This window comes from Melospiza georgiana, chromosome 4 (genome assembly GCF_028018845.1).
Source record: "Melospiza georgiana isolate bMelGeo1 chromosome 4, bMelGeo1.pri, whole genome shotgun sequence".
NCBI lineage: Eukaryota > Metazoa > Chordata > Aves > Passeriformes > Passerellidae > Melospiza > Melospiza georgiana.
In genome coordinates this window covers 39,428,119-39,441,799 of record NC_080433.1, presented here as the reverse complement: position 1 = coordinate 39,441,799, position 13,681 = coordinate 39,428,119, and the positions used below count along the sequence as shown (strand labels likewise).

General features: G+C 37.2%; 2 protein-coding genes across 3 annotated transcripts in view; one reads left to right on the top strand and one right to left on the bottom strand.

The window, feature by feature from the left end:
• CEP290 (centrosomal protein 290) overlaps window positions 1-12,242 on the bottom strand; it is a 48,158-nt gene extending 35,916 nt beyond the window's left edge. The window contains exons 1-19 of the mRNA XM_058021916.1: window positions 12,033-12,242; window positions 9,950-10,006; window positions 9,304-9,429; window positions 9,088-9,165; window positions 8,573-8,642; window positions 8,332-8,378; window positions 7,903-8,046; window positions 7,659-7,712; window positions 6,828-6,980; window positions 6,307-6,489; window positions 5,858-5,947; window positions 5,660-5,782; window positions 3,706-3,829; window positions 3,000-3,172; window positions 2,418-2,580; window positions 1,669-1,769; window positions 1,489-1,576; window positions 908-1,020; window positions 106-190 (exon numbers count right to left, since the gene is read on the bottom strand). Of these exons, the coding sequence (XP_057877899.1) occupies window positions 106-190; window positions 908-1,020; window positions 1,489-1,576; window positions 1,669-1,769; window positions 2,418-2,580; window positions 3,000-3,172; window positions 3,706-3,829; window positions 5,660-5,782; window positions 5,858-5,947; window positions 6,307-6,489; window positions 6,828-6,980; window positions 7,659-7,712; window positions 7,903-8,046; window positions 8,332-8,378; window positions 8,573-8,642; window positions 9,088-9,165; window positions 9,304-9,405 (1,891 nt within the window). The 5' untranslated portion in view covers window positions 9,406-9,429; window positions 9,950-10,006; window positions 12,033-12,242. The remainder of the gene's footprint in view (window positions 1-105; window positions 191-907; window positions 1,021-1,488; window positions 1,577-1,668; window positions 1,770-2,417; window positions 2,581-2,999; window positions 3,173-3,705; window positions 3,830-5,659; window positions 5,783-5,857; window positions 5,948-6,306; window positions 6,490-6,827; window positions 6,981-7,658; window positions 7,713-7,902; window positions 8,047-8,331; window positions 8,379-8,572; window positions 8,643-9,087; window positions 9,166-9,303; window positions 9,430-9,949; window positions 10,007-12,032) is intronic.
• Window positions 12,243-12,370: 128 nt separating this feature from the next.
• Window positions 12,371-13,681, top strand: part of TMTC3 (transmembrane O-mannosyltransferase targeting cadherins 3) — a 28,360-nt gene continuing 27,049 nt past the window's right edge. Inside the window, exons 1-2 of one of the 2 annotated variants that reach the window (XM_058022802.1) lie at window positions 12,405-12,446; window positions 13,038-13,080. The gene's annotated coding sequence lies outside the window, so the exon portion shown is untranslated. Of the gene's footprint in view, window positions 12,447-13,037; window positions 13,081-13,681 lie in introns of both variants that reach the window. The other variant, XM_058022801.1, reaches the window with a different exon arrangement.

Here is a 13,681-nt window from a genome sequence, read left to right as displayed (position 1 = left end):
GTCAGATATTTATGATCACAATTACAGAAACAGAACAACTAAATTAGCAAACTATCTATAAGTACCTGATAATGTTCCCTAGTTTTAAAACAGGCTGCAACTCACATTTAGATTGAAATTTGGCCATTACAGTCCTGTTCTTCTCCAAGTCTCTCTCTCTCTCACGTAATTCAGTTGCAAGATATTCATTCTAAAAAAAAAAAACCACAGAATCTAATTTTAGCAGTTTAATATTTTAGTCCCAGACTTTTTCAAATTCAAAATAGGCATTCATGAAAATTTCCCCATGCACATACTGATTTCTTGCCTAAATAGGAACAGAAATGGATTCACTGGAATAGTTACATGAGGTGTATCCCATGTAACACTGTCCATAGCGAAATATGTACTTTTGGGTCATGCAGCAGCTGGAATAGTGGTCTGGTACAAAACAGAAGTCTGTGGGGCCTTGCAAGTTGTAGCTCTACATATGAAAACACCAAGAGTTTCAAAATTACACTTGTGATTAACTAGTTGCCACTCTATCTCATAGACTTAGAACCTAAATGAACTGAAAAACTGTTTTTTTCCAAGTGATCTGAATTCTCGTGTATGCCACAAGTTTTTCCCACAGCCTTTCTGTTTTCAGCTTTATTTTTCTGTCTTCAGAACTTCAGCTAGTGCTATTCCATCTGCAAGTGTGTTTCTCCATTGCACATTACATGAGCTGCTAGCAAGTATTTACAAAAAATATAAAATATTCACTTGTCTTCTAAAAAATATTACAAATTATTCATTTTAGGATTTTTTAAAAGCAGTTAATAAAAGCCCCTAGATAAGTAATTTAAGAAGTATTTACAAAATAGGTGGTTTTAGTTATTGAAAGAGAAATACAAGAAATGTTCATAAACTTGCTTAATGAACCTACTTTTGCTTCTACTTCAGCAATGTCATGTCTGTTCAAGAAATCCAAATTCCTCGTATTCTTTTCCTTCTCTTCAGTAAAGCTATCAGTCATTGACATATTATCAGCATCCAATCCTAATGCAAGCAGATGTAAAAGTAATAAATTATTAGGAAATTTTAACTGGTCTTCAACCAAAAGAATACACTCCATTTATTGTATCTGAGTTCTAGTTTTCTACCTTTCCATCTGAGCATTATGGTACCATGAGTGGAATGGAATTGAAATTTTAAGAATTTTGGAACACATTAATTATGTTGATTTACTGGAAATTTTGGGAAGATGATCCTACACCTATTGCAAAGCAAAGACAGAAGGCCCAGAGGTGCTTTACAAGTCATCACAACTCAAGAAGATACTGGGCTGTAAGATCAGGAAATCCAAAACCACTCACCTCTCCCTACAGATTCAATGCAACGTATTAAGCCCTCTAATTTAAACAATGAGCAAGTATAACATAGCTACATTAACTATAAACACAATTTTTATGTTTATGTATAAGCAGAATGTTTTTGAAATGACAGTGTATATCAAAAACATCCTACCTAATGTTGCAACTCTTCTTCCTTTCTCCTGAGCCAACTTACGAACGTGTTTTTTCAGTTCAATTCTTTCCTCTTCTAGTCTTTCAATCTGCATATTATTATTCACAAATCAGTATTCCATTTTGTTCAAATGCATTTTTATTATGCAGCTTTTACACAAAAATAGAATTTATCACTTACCTCTTGCAAAAGAATCTGGTTTTCAGCTCTATATTGCTGCTGCTTCAGTGCTTTGCTGTTTCTGAATTCATTTAAATCAATCATTGTCTTTGGCTCAAGACCTACAAGAAAATGGATCACAGTCATTTATTAAGGAGGAACATTAATGTTAGTTAATGAAGTTGATTTATGTAAGAACCTAACTAGAGAAGTAGAGTTAAAAAAATAATTTGTGGGTAGTTGATTGTATTCTCAACTATCTATAAAAATATATAACTATCTATATAACATAAATACACATCTTACAATCCATATATTAAGAACAGAAGAAAGCTTAATTTACCACAGTTACTCAAAACCCAAAATAAAATAAAGTGGCACCTAAAATTAAAATTCTTTACATTTAAATTCTTCTATTTAAAAAGAAGCCTATCTGAAGTTTTCTCTGCATGTTTCATCTAGCATTACAACTTCAGGACACTATGGTTTCCAGATGCCATATTATGAAGTTTATTAGGCAATGCATGACTGAAGAGGAATCAAAACAAAAAAATAGTAGAGAACATACTCTCCTACTTTGTTCACTCAAAGGAACCTGTAAGCCAAGTTCATTCATGCAGTTTGTCCAAAATAATTAAAACTACTTGGAAATATTAGCAGAACATAACCAGCTATTTCCAGTGACTTGGCACAGTAAAAAATTACCATTACAGAATCCTATTTCAATTTTTACACAACAAATAACTGAACATGTACTGGATATAGCATACCTAAGCGCTCTCTGAGTTCTTCATTCTCATCAAGAAGGTCATTTATTTTAAGTCCAAGTTTATTGACTTCCTTAATTAATGACTCAATCTCATGTTCTCGTATTTTGACTTGCTTTCTTAAATCTTTGATTTCAGCAACAGCTTCTTCCAAGCCATATATTCCCTGTAAAAAACCCACACAGGAAGTAAGAACTAAACAACCAATAGAAGACGTACTAAAATAGATAATTAATCTTTCTTTCATCATTACACAGACAAGAAAAAATATTTTTCAACCTCTATCACTCTTCTGCACTATGCTTAGTGAAAATAGTTACCGAATAGAAAGCAGATCCTGTACATCTGTCCCTGACTACAGAGGAGCCTGCATATTTCAAAAGTGAGTCCACCAACTACATGATCATTTGAAGAATTGTATCTTGAGCATTCAATTACTGTTCAATAGGGAAGGGAAGAACGAAGGGGAAGGGCACCAAATTTATTTATTTAAGTTTTATTTAGATCAATTAAATAAATATGGGAGAACAAAACAATCTCCTAAAAATATGATTAATACCCTCTCCACTCTGACAAACTGTTTACCAGCTCATAGTCTCTCATTCTTTTCAAAGTGTCAACAAGCTCTTTGTCTTTTTCTCTAGCATGTGCTTCTGCCAATTCTGCTGATTTCTCAGCCTCCATAGTTCTCTCTTCTAGCATTTTAAACTTTTCTTGCATATCCCCAATTTGGTTCTGCTGAGCAAGAGATGAGTGACCTGGAAAGAAAAACTTTGATGTTTATAATTCAACTAGGAATTCTTGCTATCTGCCGTTAATCAAGACAGAAACACTTCAGAAAACATTATAAAGGAGATTTTAATTTCCTGCTCTTTTTAATTAGAAATTACAAGACACTACATATAAGAGGTTTGGCTTTCTTCCCCCTAAAATTTTCTTCAAACAATATTTATCATAACTGAGTGCACAGAAGGGACATCAGAATTTATTTGGAATTGCAAGCTATTACTCCCTTTCAATTCTTCATGGAGCTGAGATATTTTATGCTCTAACTTTTACAGATCAGGTATAATTTTTTTACCCATAAAGCCCACTGAGGTAATCTGGAAAAATTTACACTCTTCATGAATGTTTAATAAAAGAAAACTAAGAAAAAATATCAGAGACCTAAAAAAATTACTCAAATACTGCAAATTTTTTTCCTGTATTTCTAAAAAAATAAATCATGTAAAGTAAATTTGTGGTTTCTGATTTTCCTGATTTTGACATTAATACAAAACAGTCATGTTACCTTTATCTTTTTGGAGATCATCTTTTAATTTCTCTATAAGGAATGCATTTTTCTCCATTTCTTTGGTATACTGTTCAACTTGCTCAGTGAGCAATCTTATCTGAGCATCTCGCTCTTGCACACCCTATGCATACAAAAAAAAAAAAGAAACTCCATTAAAGGATCCTTCTTTACTCACAGGCAAACTACCAGTGAAGAACACCACATGGGAAATGAAGAAATTACATGTAGCTAATACAAAACAATTTACAGAACATTAAATATACTATACTTACAACAGAGAGTTCAGATATTATCTAGAAGTTTGGTATATAAATGCAAAGCAGGAAAAATAAAAAAGAAAGTAAAAATAAAGCACTCAAACACAGAAAAATAAGCAGCATTTTAGCATAATGACTTTAAATAGAAACAATACTCTCAGAGTTTGCCAGTGTTAGAAGAAAAGTTTTGGATAATACAGGTTTCTTGGCAGCTTCCTCATAAACAATTGCTATTGGGAACTAAGAGACACAAGTTCAAGATAGCAAGGACTACCAATCCATCATACATGACACATAAATTGCAGACAGCCTTTCAGCAAGTCATCTAACTTTTCAAAATTCATATCCTACCTTGTTTTGGATGCATATACATTCATAGGCACATACAGACTGGGGAAGTGACTTCTGTGTATACTACCCTATTTCTGTACTTGTACATGAACTTCAGAAACAACACAGAAATCTTAATGTTACTTTTTCTGTGACTAATAAAAAGTGCTAAAAGATAAAAAAGATACTTCAAAATTTGCAGGAATTAATAATAATAAAATGTAAAATAATAATATTTTAATAATAAAAACCACAAAAATCTCAAGGTCCTTACTTTATACCAATGTTCTGAAAAACAACTTACAGAATTTCTTACAAATATAACCACATTTGAAACCTAAAAGTACAGAGCTTAGCAAAGTTGTAAAAACCTAGATACAACCCATTAGAATATGAACACACGTTGAAGGATAGCAAGCTCAGTCCATTTTGAGCAAAAACCTGAGCAGTAACTTGATTAATTTTTAAATATCTGCTTAAAATACATGCTGATTTACACAAACACTTCAAAATGCCATGCCAATAATGCCCCCTCCTTCCCCCAGCCCTCCCAAAAAAGCAACATCTACAGCCATATAACCAGCTAAAACCAAACAACTGCCTATCAAAGTTACTTTCAGCTGCTTTCCTCTTCGGATACTTAAGGCTGGTTTGTAATTTAGAGTGTTTTTCTCTTGAGAAGCTATCTGTCATCAGGTTTGGAAGATAACATAAATATATCTCACCATACTGCTCAGTTTACAAGAACCCAAAATGTAACATAAATGTCATTACACATTTGATTAAAAAACTTGAAGCAAGGCAGGAAATCATCCTGGAATCAGAGAGTATGCTTTCCATAGAGACTATTTCAGGATTCCTAATGGGCCATTATTTTGGGGGGACGGGGAGGAGGTTATGTTTTTTAAGAAAGTAGAGACATTCAGAATAATGAAGAACTATGTAATTTTGCCTGAATATGAGAGATACACAAATTCAGACAGTTCTGTCATATGATGAACCACAGAATTAACAAGATGAGATAATTGAACACAAAAAATATTGTACTAGGTAAGACCGTTCCTTAACTAACAAATTTAGTGGAAGCTAAAGCCATATTTTAGAAACACTACATAATAGATTAATATGAAATTAATAGAGTCAGCTACTAAGAGTTCAGGTCATACACACATACATACAGAGAAGTTTCCTTTGTACAATGTCTATTAAGCTAACTTTGCAGTGCAATGAATCAACCTGTCTCTTAATTCTCAAAATTAAGTATTTTGTATTTGCAAACTATGAAAGATTAAATACATATTTAGTCAATAGCATATGTAGTTAATGGTGATTTCTATGTGTGCAATGTCTCACATGAACTGTACCTGCTGAAGGGACAGTATACTGTTTCTGTCTACATCAAGTTGGAGCATTTTCATTTTCTCTTCCAAGTTAAGTAACATTTGCTGATACTCTAGCAGTTCATCATCTTTTGAAGCTAAGATTTTCTGAAAAGAAGATAAAATACCATCAGAACACTTGAAGGAATTCCTAGAAAGGATTTTAAAAGTACTAAAAAATACCTTCCATTCTTCAACTTTTGCATTTACAGCTGCCATAAGTGGATCATCTTCCTCGTTCTTTGCTTTCAACTGGTCTGAAAGATCCTGAACCTAGACATGCCATTTGGATGAACATCATATTACAAAAAGGTTTGGAACTAATATATATATTATGTACAAACACACTACATCAAGGACACAAAACTTAAGAGATCTGTGTTACAACAGCAAGGGAATGACTTTTGAGAACAGTGCATGACGAACATACTATGCAAAAAAAAATTTTGTGGTCTGCAGTAAAATTTTAAAATCTGTACCATATTCAAAGATCACATTATTTTTAAAGAGCATTACTTTAGAGGAGTCTAAGGTTTTAACTGCATAGACAGAAAGTTTTAACTTAAGTTAAAATATGAAAACAGAGTAGAAACCTAAAAAAGAATTATACTAAATGATGAGTCATTTCTTACTTGAAATTTGTATCGATCTTTCTCTTTTCTTAACTCATCCATAATAATATCAGACTGTTGCACAATTAGTTTCATTTTGCTATATTCATCAGTCATCTTCTCCATTTCTTGCACTGATTCCTCAAGGTTTTTCCTCATTTCTTGGTTTTGAATCTCCAACTTCTCATTAGCTTCAGTCAAATTCTGCAAAAATAAAGAAAAAACTGCTTTTAGAAAGTGCCTGTTTTAAAACCTGAATAAGAACTGGAAAGTCTTATTCAAAATTAGCACAGAATAGAGTATTTCCTCTCTAGGTTATCAATTTCAACAAACCCAAACAGCAAGTAAGACAAATCTCTCTCCCCATCAGTAACTTCATTACCTCTACCAAATTCAGGGATGCAGATTGTATGTATGACTGAATCCTTATTATGAATTCCCTTACTCCACATGACTTTATCTGTAAATTGATGTAGTGTCATGACAGACACTATGGTCAGTAAAACTCCAATAGCTACTCAATAGAATGCATAGATTCTTACCTGAATTTCATCCAAATACTGGACAAGTTCAGAGCTTCTTTTGGACAGCTGTGATGTGTAATCAGATACCTCTCCTCTTCGTAATGGAATTGCTTCTTTTTGAGAATCTATTTGCCTCTGATAGTCAACCACGTCCTGACGCAATTGCTCATTCTGCACAAAAAGCAATCCAAACTTAAATCCATTTCTAAGAGTTGAAGACAAAGTTGCTGCATTTCTAGCAAGCTAACACAAAGAGCTAAGACACGCAAAACCCATCCAAATTCCTACAGTCTGCTTTTAGAAGTCTTAGAAGCCTCACCTCTTTCTTTATGCGCTTTTTCTTCATATTAAAAAGGAGAAAACAAGACCAAGAGAACAAAGCATGAAAAATATTAGAAATTAGCTTTGCTTTTGGAAGACCAAATATTAACCAATATAGAGACAAAATAAAATAGCTTTTGTTATACCTCTGCAGGCATATACATACACACACACACACACACATATATAGACACACATATATAGAAGGGTATTTTGACAAATGATTATCAAGGTTTTACCCCCAGGACAATATTGGAAACAATATTTAACAAAAACGTCAAAAATTCAAAACCCAAAATCCAGGCCAAGCTAATGCACAGTAGGAGTATTCAAATTGAAATGTAGAGACTTCCTGACCTCAATTAACTATGTTTCATTGGAGCAGATGTACAACATATTTACTTTGCAGTAGTACACAGGAAATGTTCCAAAATTAAACATCACACAAAAAATTATAAATACAGAAATATAGCAGTATATTTATAAAAAATTTAAAAATACAGTAAATCAGCAATAATTTTTGCTAACCTCTCTCCTGAATCTGATGTTTTCATTTTCAGCATCTTCAATTCGAAGAGCAAGCTACAAGACAGAAAACTTTATAAGCATCACTGACACCACAAAGAACTCCAGAAACAAAAAAACAAACGCACAGCAATCCTGTGTCATCAGTGTTTTCTTTCTTTTTTTCAGATGCTTTTTTCAGAATATCAACTTCTCAAAACATTTGACAGAACAGCTTCTAGAGATGTCAAGCTCAAGTCCTTCATACCTGTTCATTCACTTTCTTCTCCTTTTCCAACTCTTTTTCTGTATCTGTTAACAGTCTCTCTTTTTGTTCCAATTGCTTCTCCAGTTGGTGGATCTCATCACGCAAAAATCGAGTATCACGACCACCAGCAGACTTTTGTGCCATCTTATAAGCATAAAAATAACATTATAAATACAGTAGATATTCAAAGTAGAAAGAACTAAAAAAAACAAAGCAGATACTAAGACTAAAATAAATGGGATTTTTCAAGTGCAAAAAACTCAAGTAATTCTTCACCTAAGACTGGTGCATATTCAAAAAACAATAAAAAGCATTTGCTAAAATGTAGGGCTATTTCATAACTTTACAAGACTAAATACTAGTCTAAAATAAAATAATTAAAAGACACCACCAGAGCACTCTATACACTAACAAAATTTGAAAACATACCTCTAATTCATTTTGAAGTTTCACCAGCTTGGTTTTAAAACTATTTTCTGTTAAAATAGAACAGATACAGTGAATTACTCAATAAGGTAAAAAACAGAATACATTAAAGCAACTGACTTCAGAGCAGTTGGTATTTTGTCCAGTTCTCTAAACCTTAAAAAATGCCACAAAACAGCAAGAACAAAAACCTAAAAACATATTTAACAAATCTTTTAGGAACAGCATAAAAAACCTGGCTTACCACATTTAGCTTGCTCCTCCCCAGCTTTTTCAACTTCTTCTAGTGCAAGTTCTACCTCTTGAGCTTTCATCTGAGAAAAGAAACATAGCAAGCAAAGAAGAAATATTTACTACTACCATAAATTAAAAGATTGTTCCATAGACCGTATGTTTAGAACATATTTATTTTGAGAAATTTATTTGCATTTTCCATTTATCTAACTATGTTATTCCAATTCACTTCACTTCCCACTACTAAATTCCAACAGCTACACAAGAGAGTACTCTGGTGCAAGCACCCACTTGACATATAAATTACCTTAGGAGTAAGCAGTATTTTCAGGAACAGGAGAAAAAAAGATGCTTCAATTTAAACAAAAAACAAACAAACAAACAAACAAACAAAACCCAACCAAACAAACAAAAAAAAAAACAACCAAACCAAAACACAAAAACCCGAACAAAAAAACAAACAAAAACACACAAAACAAAACAAATGCATTTGCAGAATTGAAGAAAGTAAGCCTTAATACAAACCTTCAGTAGTGACTGAGTAATTTTAAAAAGGTGTATCGTCTTTTCTGGACTTTCAGTTTTTAAGTCTTTCCCATCAACCTAACGAAAGAGACAAAAGTGGTTTTACACTCACATCAATGAAATACACAAAATAAAGTTTTCATGTATGTGAAGGAGCAGAGATGATTTAGGGAAGAAGGTATGACAGAACCCTCATGTTCCCTTTTTCTCAAGCACCTTGATGATGGTATCCAGCAACCTGTCGGCTAGCTCCTCTTGACGAGGCAGGGTATCTGGATCAACTTTCATGAGCTTCTTCCAATCTAAAACAGCTGCCATATTGAAGGTGGGACTTTTTTTTTCCTGGAACAAAGATTAAAATAACAGTTATCACCTATTATCAGTGCAAACCAATTTTAAGTCAAATGATTTAATGGAGGCTGGCCACTGAACACAGCAGATGATTTTAATAACTGTAACACTGATTAACATTCTGTTCACATTTTGATCTATTGCAAACTGGGAGTCTATAATAAAACCAGTTTTTCTTTAAGAATTACACCATGCAGACTCAATGAATTCTTAGAACTATCAGTGAAGATCAGGACACTCATGAAATCTGTACTTTGATTTCAATATCCTTATTTTCTTCCCCATCTCTTAATGTGGTATTTTTAAGCCAATGAACAAACACAAAAATCATTATTTCTAATATTTAAAACACAACCAACACTTTCAGTTTCATACTGTGAACACCAACTTCTTGGCATTCTATTAAACATCATTTCTTTTTGATTAGAATACTTGAATTGACAAAGGACATTAATCAACCTGGAAACTGAGAAAAATCAGAAAGTTATGGAAAGTTTTTTCTACTGCTTACCTACTGGATATTGTGGGCCACAGTGATTTCTCACATACCTGAAAGTCAATGCAGTATCTGAAAAAGGCAGAAGGGATTGGAAATCTGGGATTATTCTGTTCTTTGGAGCTGTCTCTAGACTTTCTGATCAATATTTCTAAAAGTAAATTCTACCAAGTTTAGAACAGAACATTTTTAATCTACTTACTGCCCTAAATTATGAATATAGCACAAATGGTTAAGAAAAATTAAGAAAGAAATAAAACAAACTAGAATAGTAAATGCAGTATTATTCAAAAAACTAATGACACAGCGGGGTATGTATTTTATAGAGAAAAAATCAAGCTCAATCACTAATTTCAGCAATACTGTATGCTGAGCACAATATTTTGAGATCTGATCCATCATGCACCCTGTTCCCCCTTCAGCAGTTTAAAGACTCAACAACTGAAATCTCCTTTGTTAATAAAAGGCTGAAACTGGTATTACTTTCCAAAACTAATATGCCTAAGCATTCTGAAAGAAGAGCTTTCAGACTCAGAAATACAACTGTATGCTTAAGGAAGGATAAAAATTATCTTCATCCTTTCTGAATATGTGAACTACTTGCAAGGTCCCCTATATTTACTATAGTTCTTCAATGTTTGCTAACCATAAAACAGGCATTACATTCAATCCATGACTTCACAAGGATGACACTTTATATGCATTACTGCTTTTCTGTTTTGTCGTAATGGCAAAGGATAATACAAAGAGAATACTGGCACTTTGACTTGTTCAGTGAAATGAATACTACTTGATTCCAGCAACATACTTGTTTAAGGATCAGAGTTCTTAAACATATTTATTTTTTCTTAAGCAATGAGTTAGAAGTTTTAAATGCTCAACAATCAAAACTATTCTGAAAGCAAATACACAAACTTACTACTGTCAATTGTTTCCCACCTTCCATCTCTCATGTACCTTTTCCCTTAACTTACAAAATAATGTCCTAAGAAAATACCAGTCCTAAAATTTTATCCAAAAGGATAAAACATAACTGGATTGTATATAAACAACGGAATCCAACTTGTTGGGAGACCAGCTACAGTAAGGTAGGGGGGCGCAACCCATGCACAGAGTAAAGTCCACAGTATGTACATACTGTGAGAAAATTTATTTAATTGAAAAGTTGGGGTTTTTTTTTTCAATCTTCACTCATCTGTTGTCATTAAGTAAAAGCCGTGGTTTTAGTAAACAGATTATCCATGCGGTAAGACGCTGAACTCGTGGGTCTACAAAATGCATGAAATAGATGGGGATTTGGTATTAGTTACCACAAGATTTTCTGGACTTACTCAGGGAATCAAGCATACATAAAACGTTCAGATGTCGTAAAGTTCAGCAGTCTCAGATGGAAAAGGAATACTGGAGGGTATGCTCAAGTACTACCAGAACATCAGTGCCCTGGTCTGACTGCAGCAAACCACGCAGAGGCAGGCAAGCTCACGTGGTGACACCTTACCATGACAGGAGATCAGGCACCACTGGGCAGAGCTGATCTTGTCCCACCAGGGTGTAATGGGCAGCAAGCACAGAGTGCCCTGCACACGAGGGGACGGAGCATCAACAAGCAGCTCGCGGTGCTCTGCTATCTCCGTATTTGTTTACATGGCGTAACCCAGTGTAAGCTACTTTTGACTTTCAAATTGCATTTACCCTGAATAGGTCTGAGAATCACAAGATCTTAATTACAAAGCCCCAACCAAGAGAGGATCTTGGCAGGTTCCCATTCTCTCCTCTTTGGCACATCCCAGAAACAGGATACAGTGACAGCCCAGGATCCCTCCAGGATGCTGCTGAGACGATTTTGTCCCCGTTTCATTCCAGCTCTGCTGAACTAACAGCCTGCCTTACTGAGGCAGCAGCCGAGAGCAGACCGGGCGGGACGCTCCATGCCGGGCTCAGCCTGCGCCCGGACGCGCCTGCCCGGGACCCGCGGCCGGCCCGCCGCAGCGGAGCGGCTCCGCCGCCGCCCCCAGCCCGGCTGCTCCCGGGGAAGCCGCTCCGGCCGGGGGCAGCTTGTGGTCTCCTCGCCGGAGCACCCCCCGCCCCGTGGCCTCACCGCTCCCGGGGGATGACGGTGGCCGCTGCCAGGCGACGCCATCAGACTCTCCCGCGGTCGCGGATACTCGTGGGCGCAGGGAAAGTCAGCCCTTCCGTGGCACCCACAGACAAGCCCCACGGTGCCAATCGGGCTCTCCCAGTCCCGAGGGGCCGCCAGGCGGGCAGGACGCGATCCCGCCCGAGAGCGCCGCTTCGCCGGGGCAACGGCCCCGAGCACCACCCCCGCCACCGGGCGGGCTCCCCGGGACTACAGCTCCCGGCATGCCTCTGAGCCGACCGCCCCGCTCACCTTTTTCCCGATAGCCTCTGCGGGGCGGCGCGCATGCTCCGTGTGCGGCGGTGGCGGCGGAGCGCGCGGTGGGTGGCGGCTCCGGTGGCGGGGCCGCGGCTCCGGCGGTGGTGCCGGCCTCAGGTAGGGCGGGCACGGCGCTGCGGCCGCGCCCCGCGGCGGGCCTTGCCGGGCTGGGGGGAGGGAGGGAGGGAGGAAGGAGTGGGCCTGGTGTGGCTGCTGCCCGCGGTACTTTCGGTCCGCCGGCCGTGCCCGCCGTGCCCCGTCGGTGAGCCCCCCGCGCCTGCCGGGCTGCGGTGCGGCCTCGCCCGCTGACTGCGGCGCTTGAGCGGCGGACGGGACCGCGCCCCGGCTGTGCCGCCTCCGCCGCCCAGGCTGCCCTTGCCTTGCGTGCCTCGCCCCAGCGCTGCGGGCAGCGTGCTGGCTCCTGCCCGGCCGGCGGCAGGGCTGCGGGGCTGCCCGGGTACGGGTGCGCTTCGGGTGGGCAGGGAACGGTGGGGGCAGAAGGCGCGGGGAAAGCACACCTATAAATTACTTGTATCCTTTGGGTACTACTGGCCAGCAAGTCTGAGTTTTGGTAGAGGTCTGATAGCTGATAAAGTTTGGGATCCTGTGTTTTAGTTAAAGGGTTATGAAGACATGTTTTCAAATAAAAAAAGAAAGCTAGTAACCATTCCAGGCGTATTTATCTCTTTGTATTTGTTTGCTCAACAGCTGCGGAGAGCTGAAGTGGATTTGTTTTGTTTTGTTTTTAATGGTAAGAGAAAGGCGAATATAACGTTATCTTTGTACTTTTGTCCTTTTTTGGATTAATAATTCTTTTCAATTTTTGTTGCTATCTCTTGATCAGTATATCCTTGATATTTAGTAGGAGACTGACAAGATGCAAGATGCCTTGCACTCGTTATAGTTATGCAGTTTGTATAGCTATGCAGTCGCAGCACAACTCCTAAGACTTCTATATCTCAGCCAGGGGTTGGTTAATTATAGTTTCATATTGGGTGCTAAAGGCAAACTGTGTAGTTAGGGAAGGGAAAGAGACTGGGTTGTATTTAATGAATGGATAATGTTACTAAAAATAAAATTAATTATGGTTAGGTGTAAAACAATGATTTCTTAGTAGCATGGACTTTCTTAGGTGTAGGAAGTGACAAGAAAATAATGGCACCTTAGCCACAAACTAAGCCTTCAGGAAATGAATCCTTCTGTGGTAGAGAAAATAATCCATTGATGCTGGAATGCTCCTGTACAGGAGGTTTTTTTTTTTTAATCATCTTCATCATCTTAACCAGCTGTTAATGCCAGTATAGCGATTTAATGTGCTTTATTTAATATGCATCAGCATTTTTGAGTGTTCT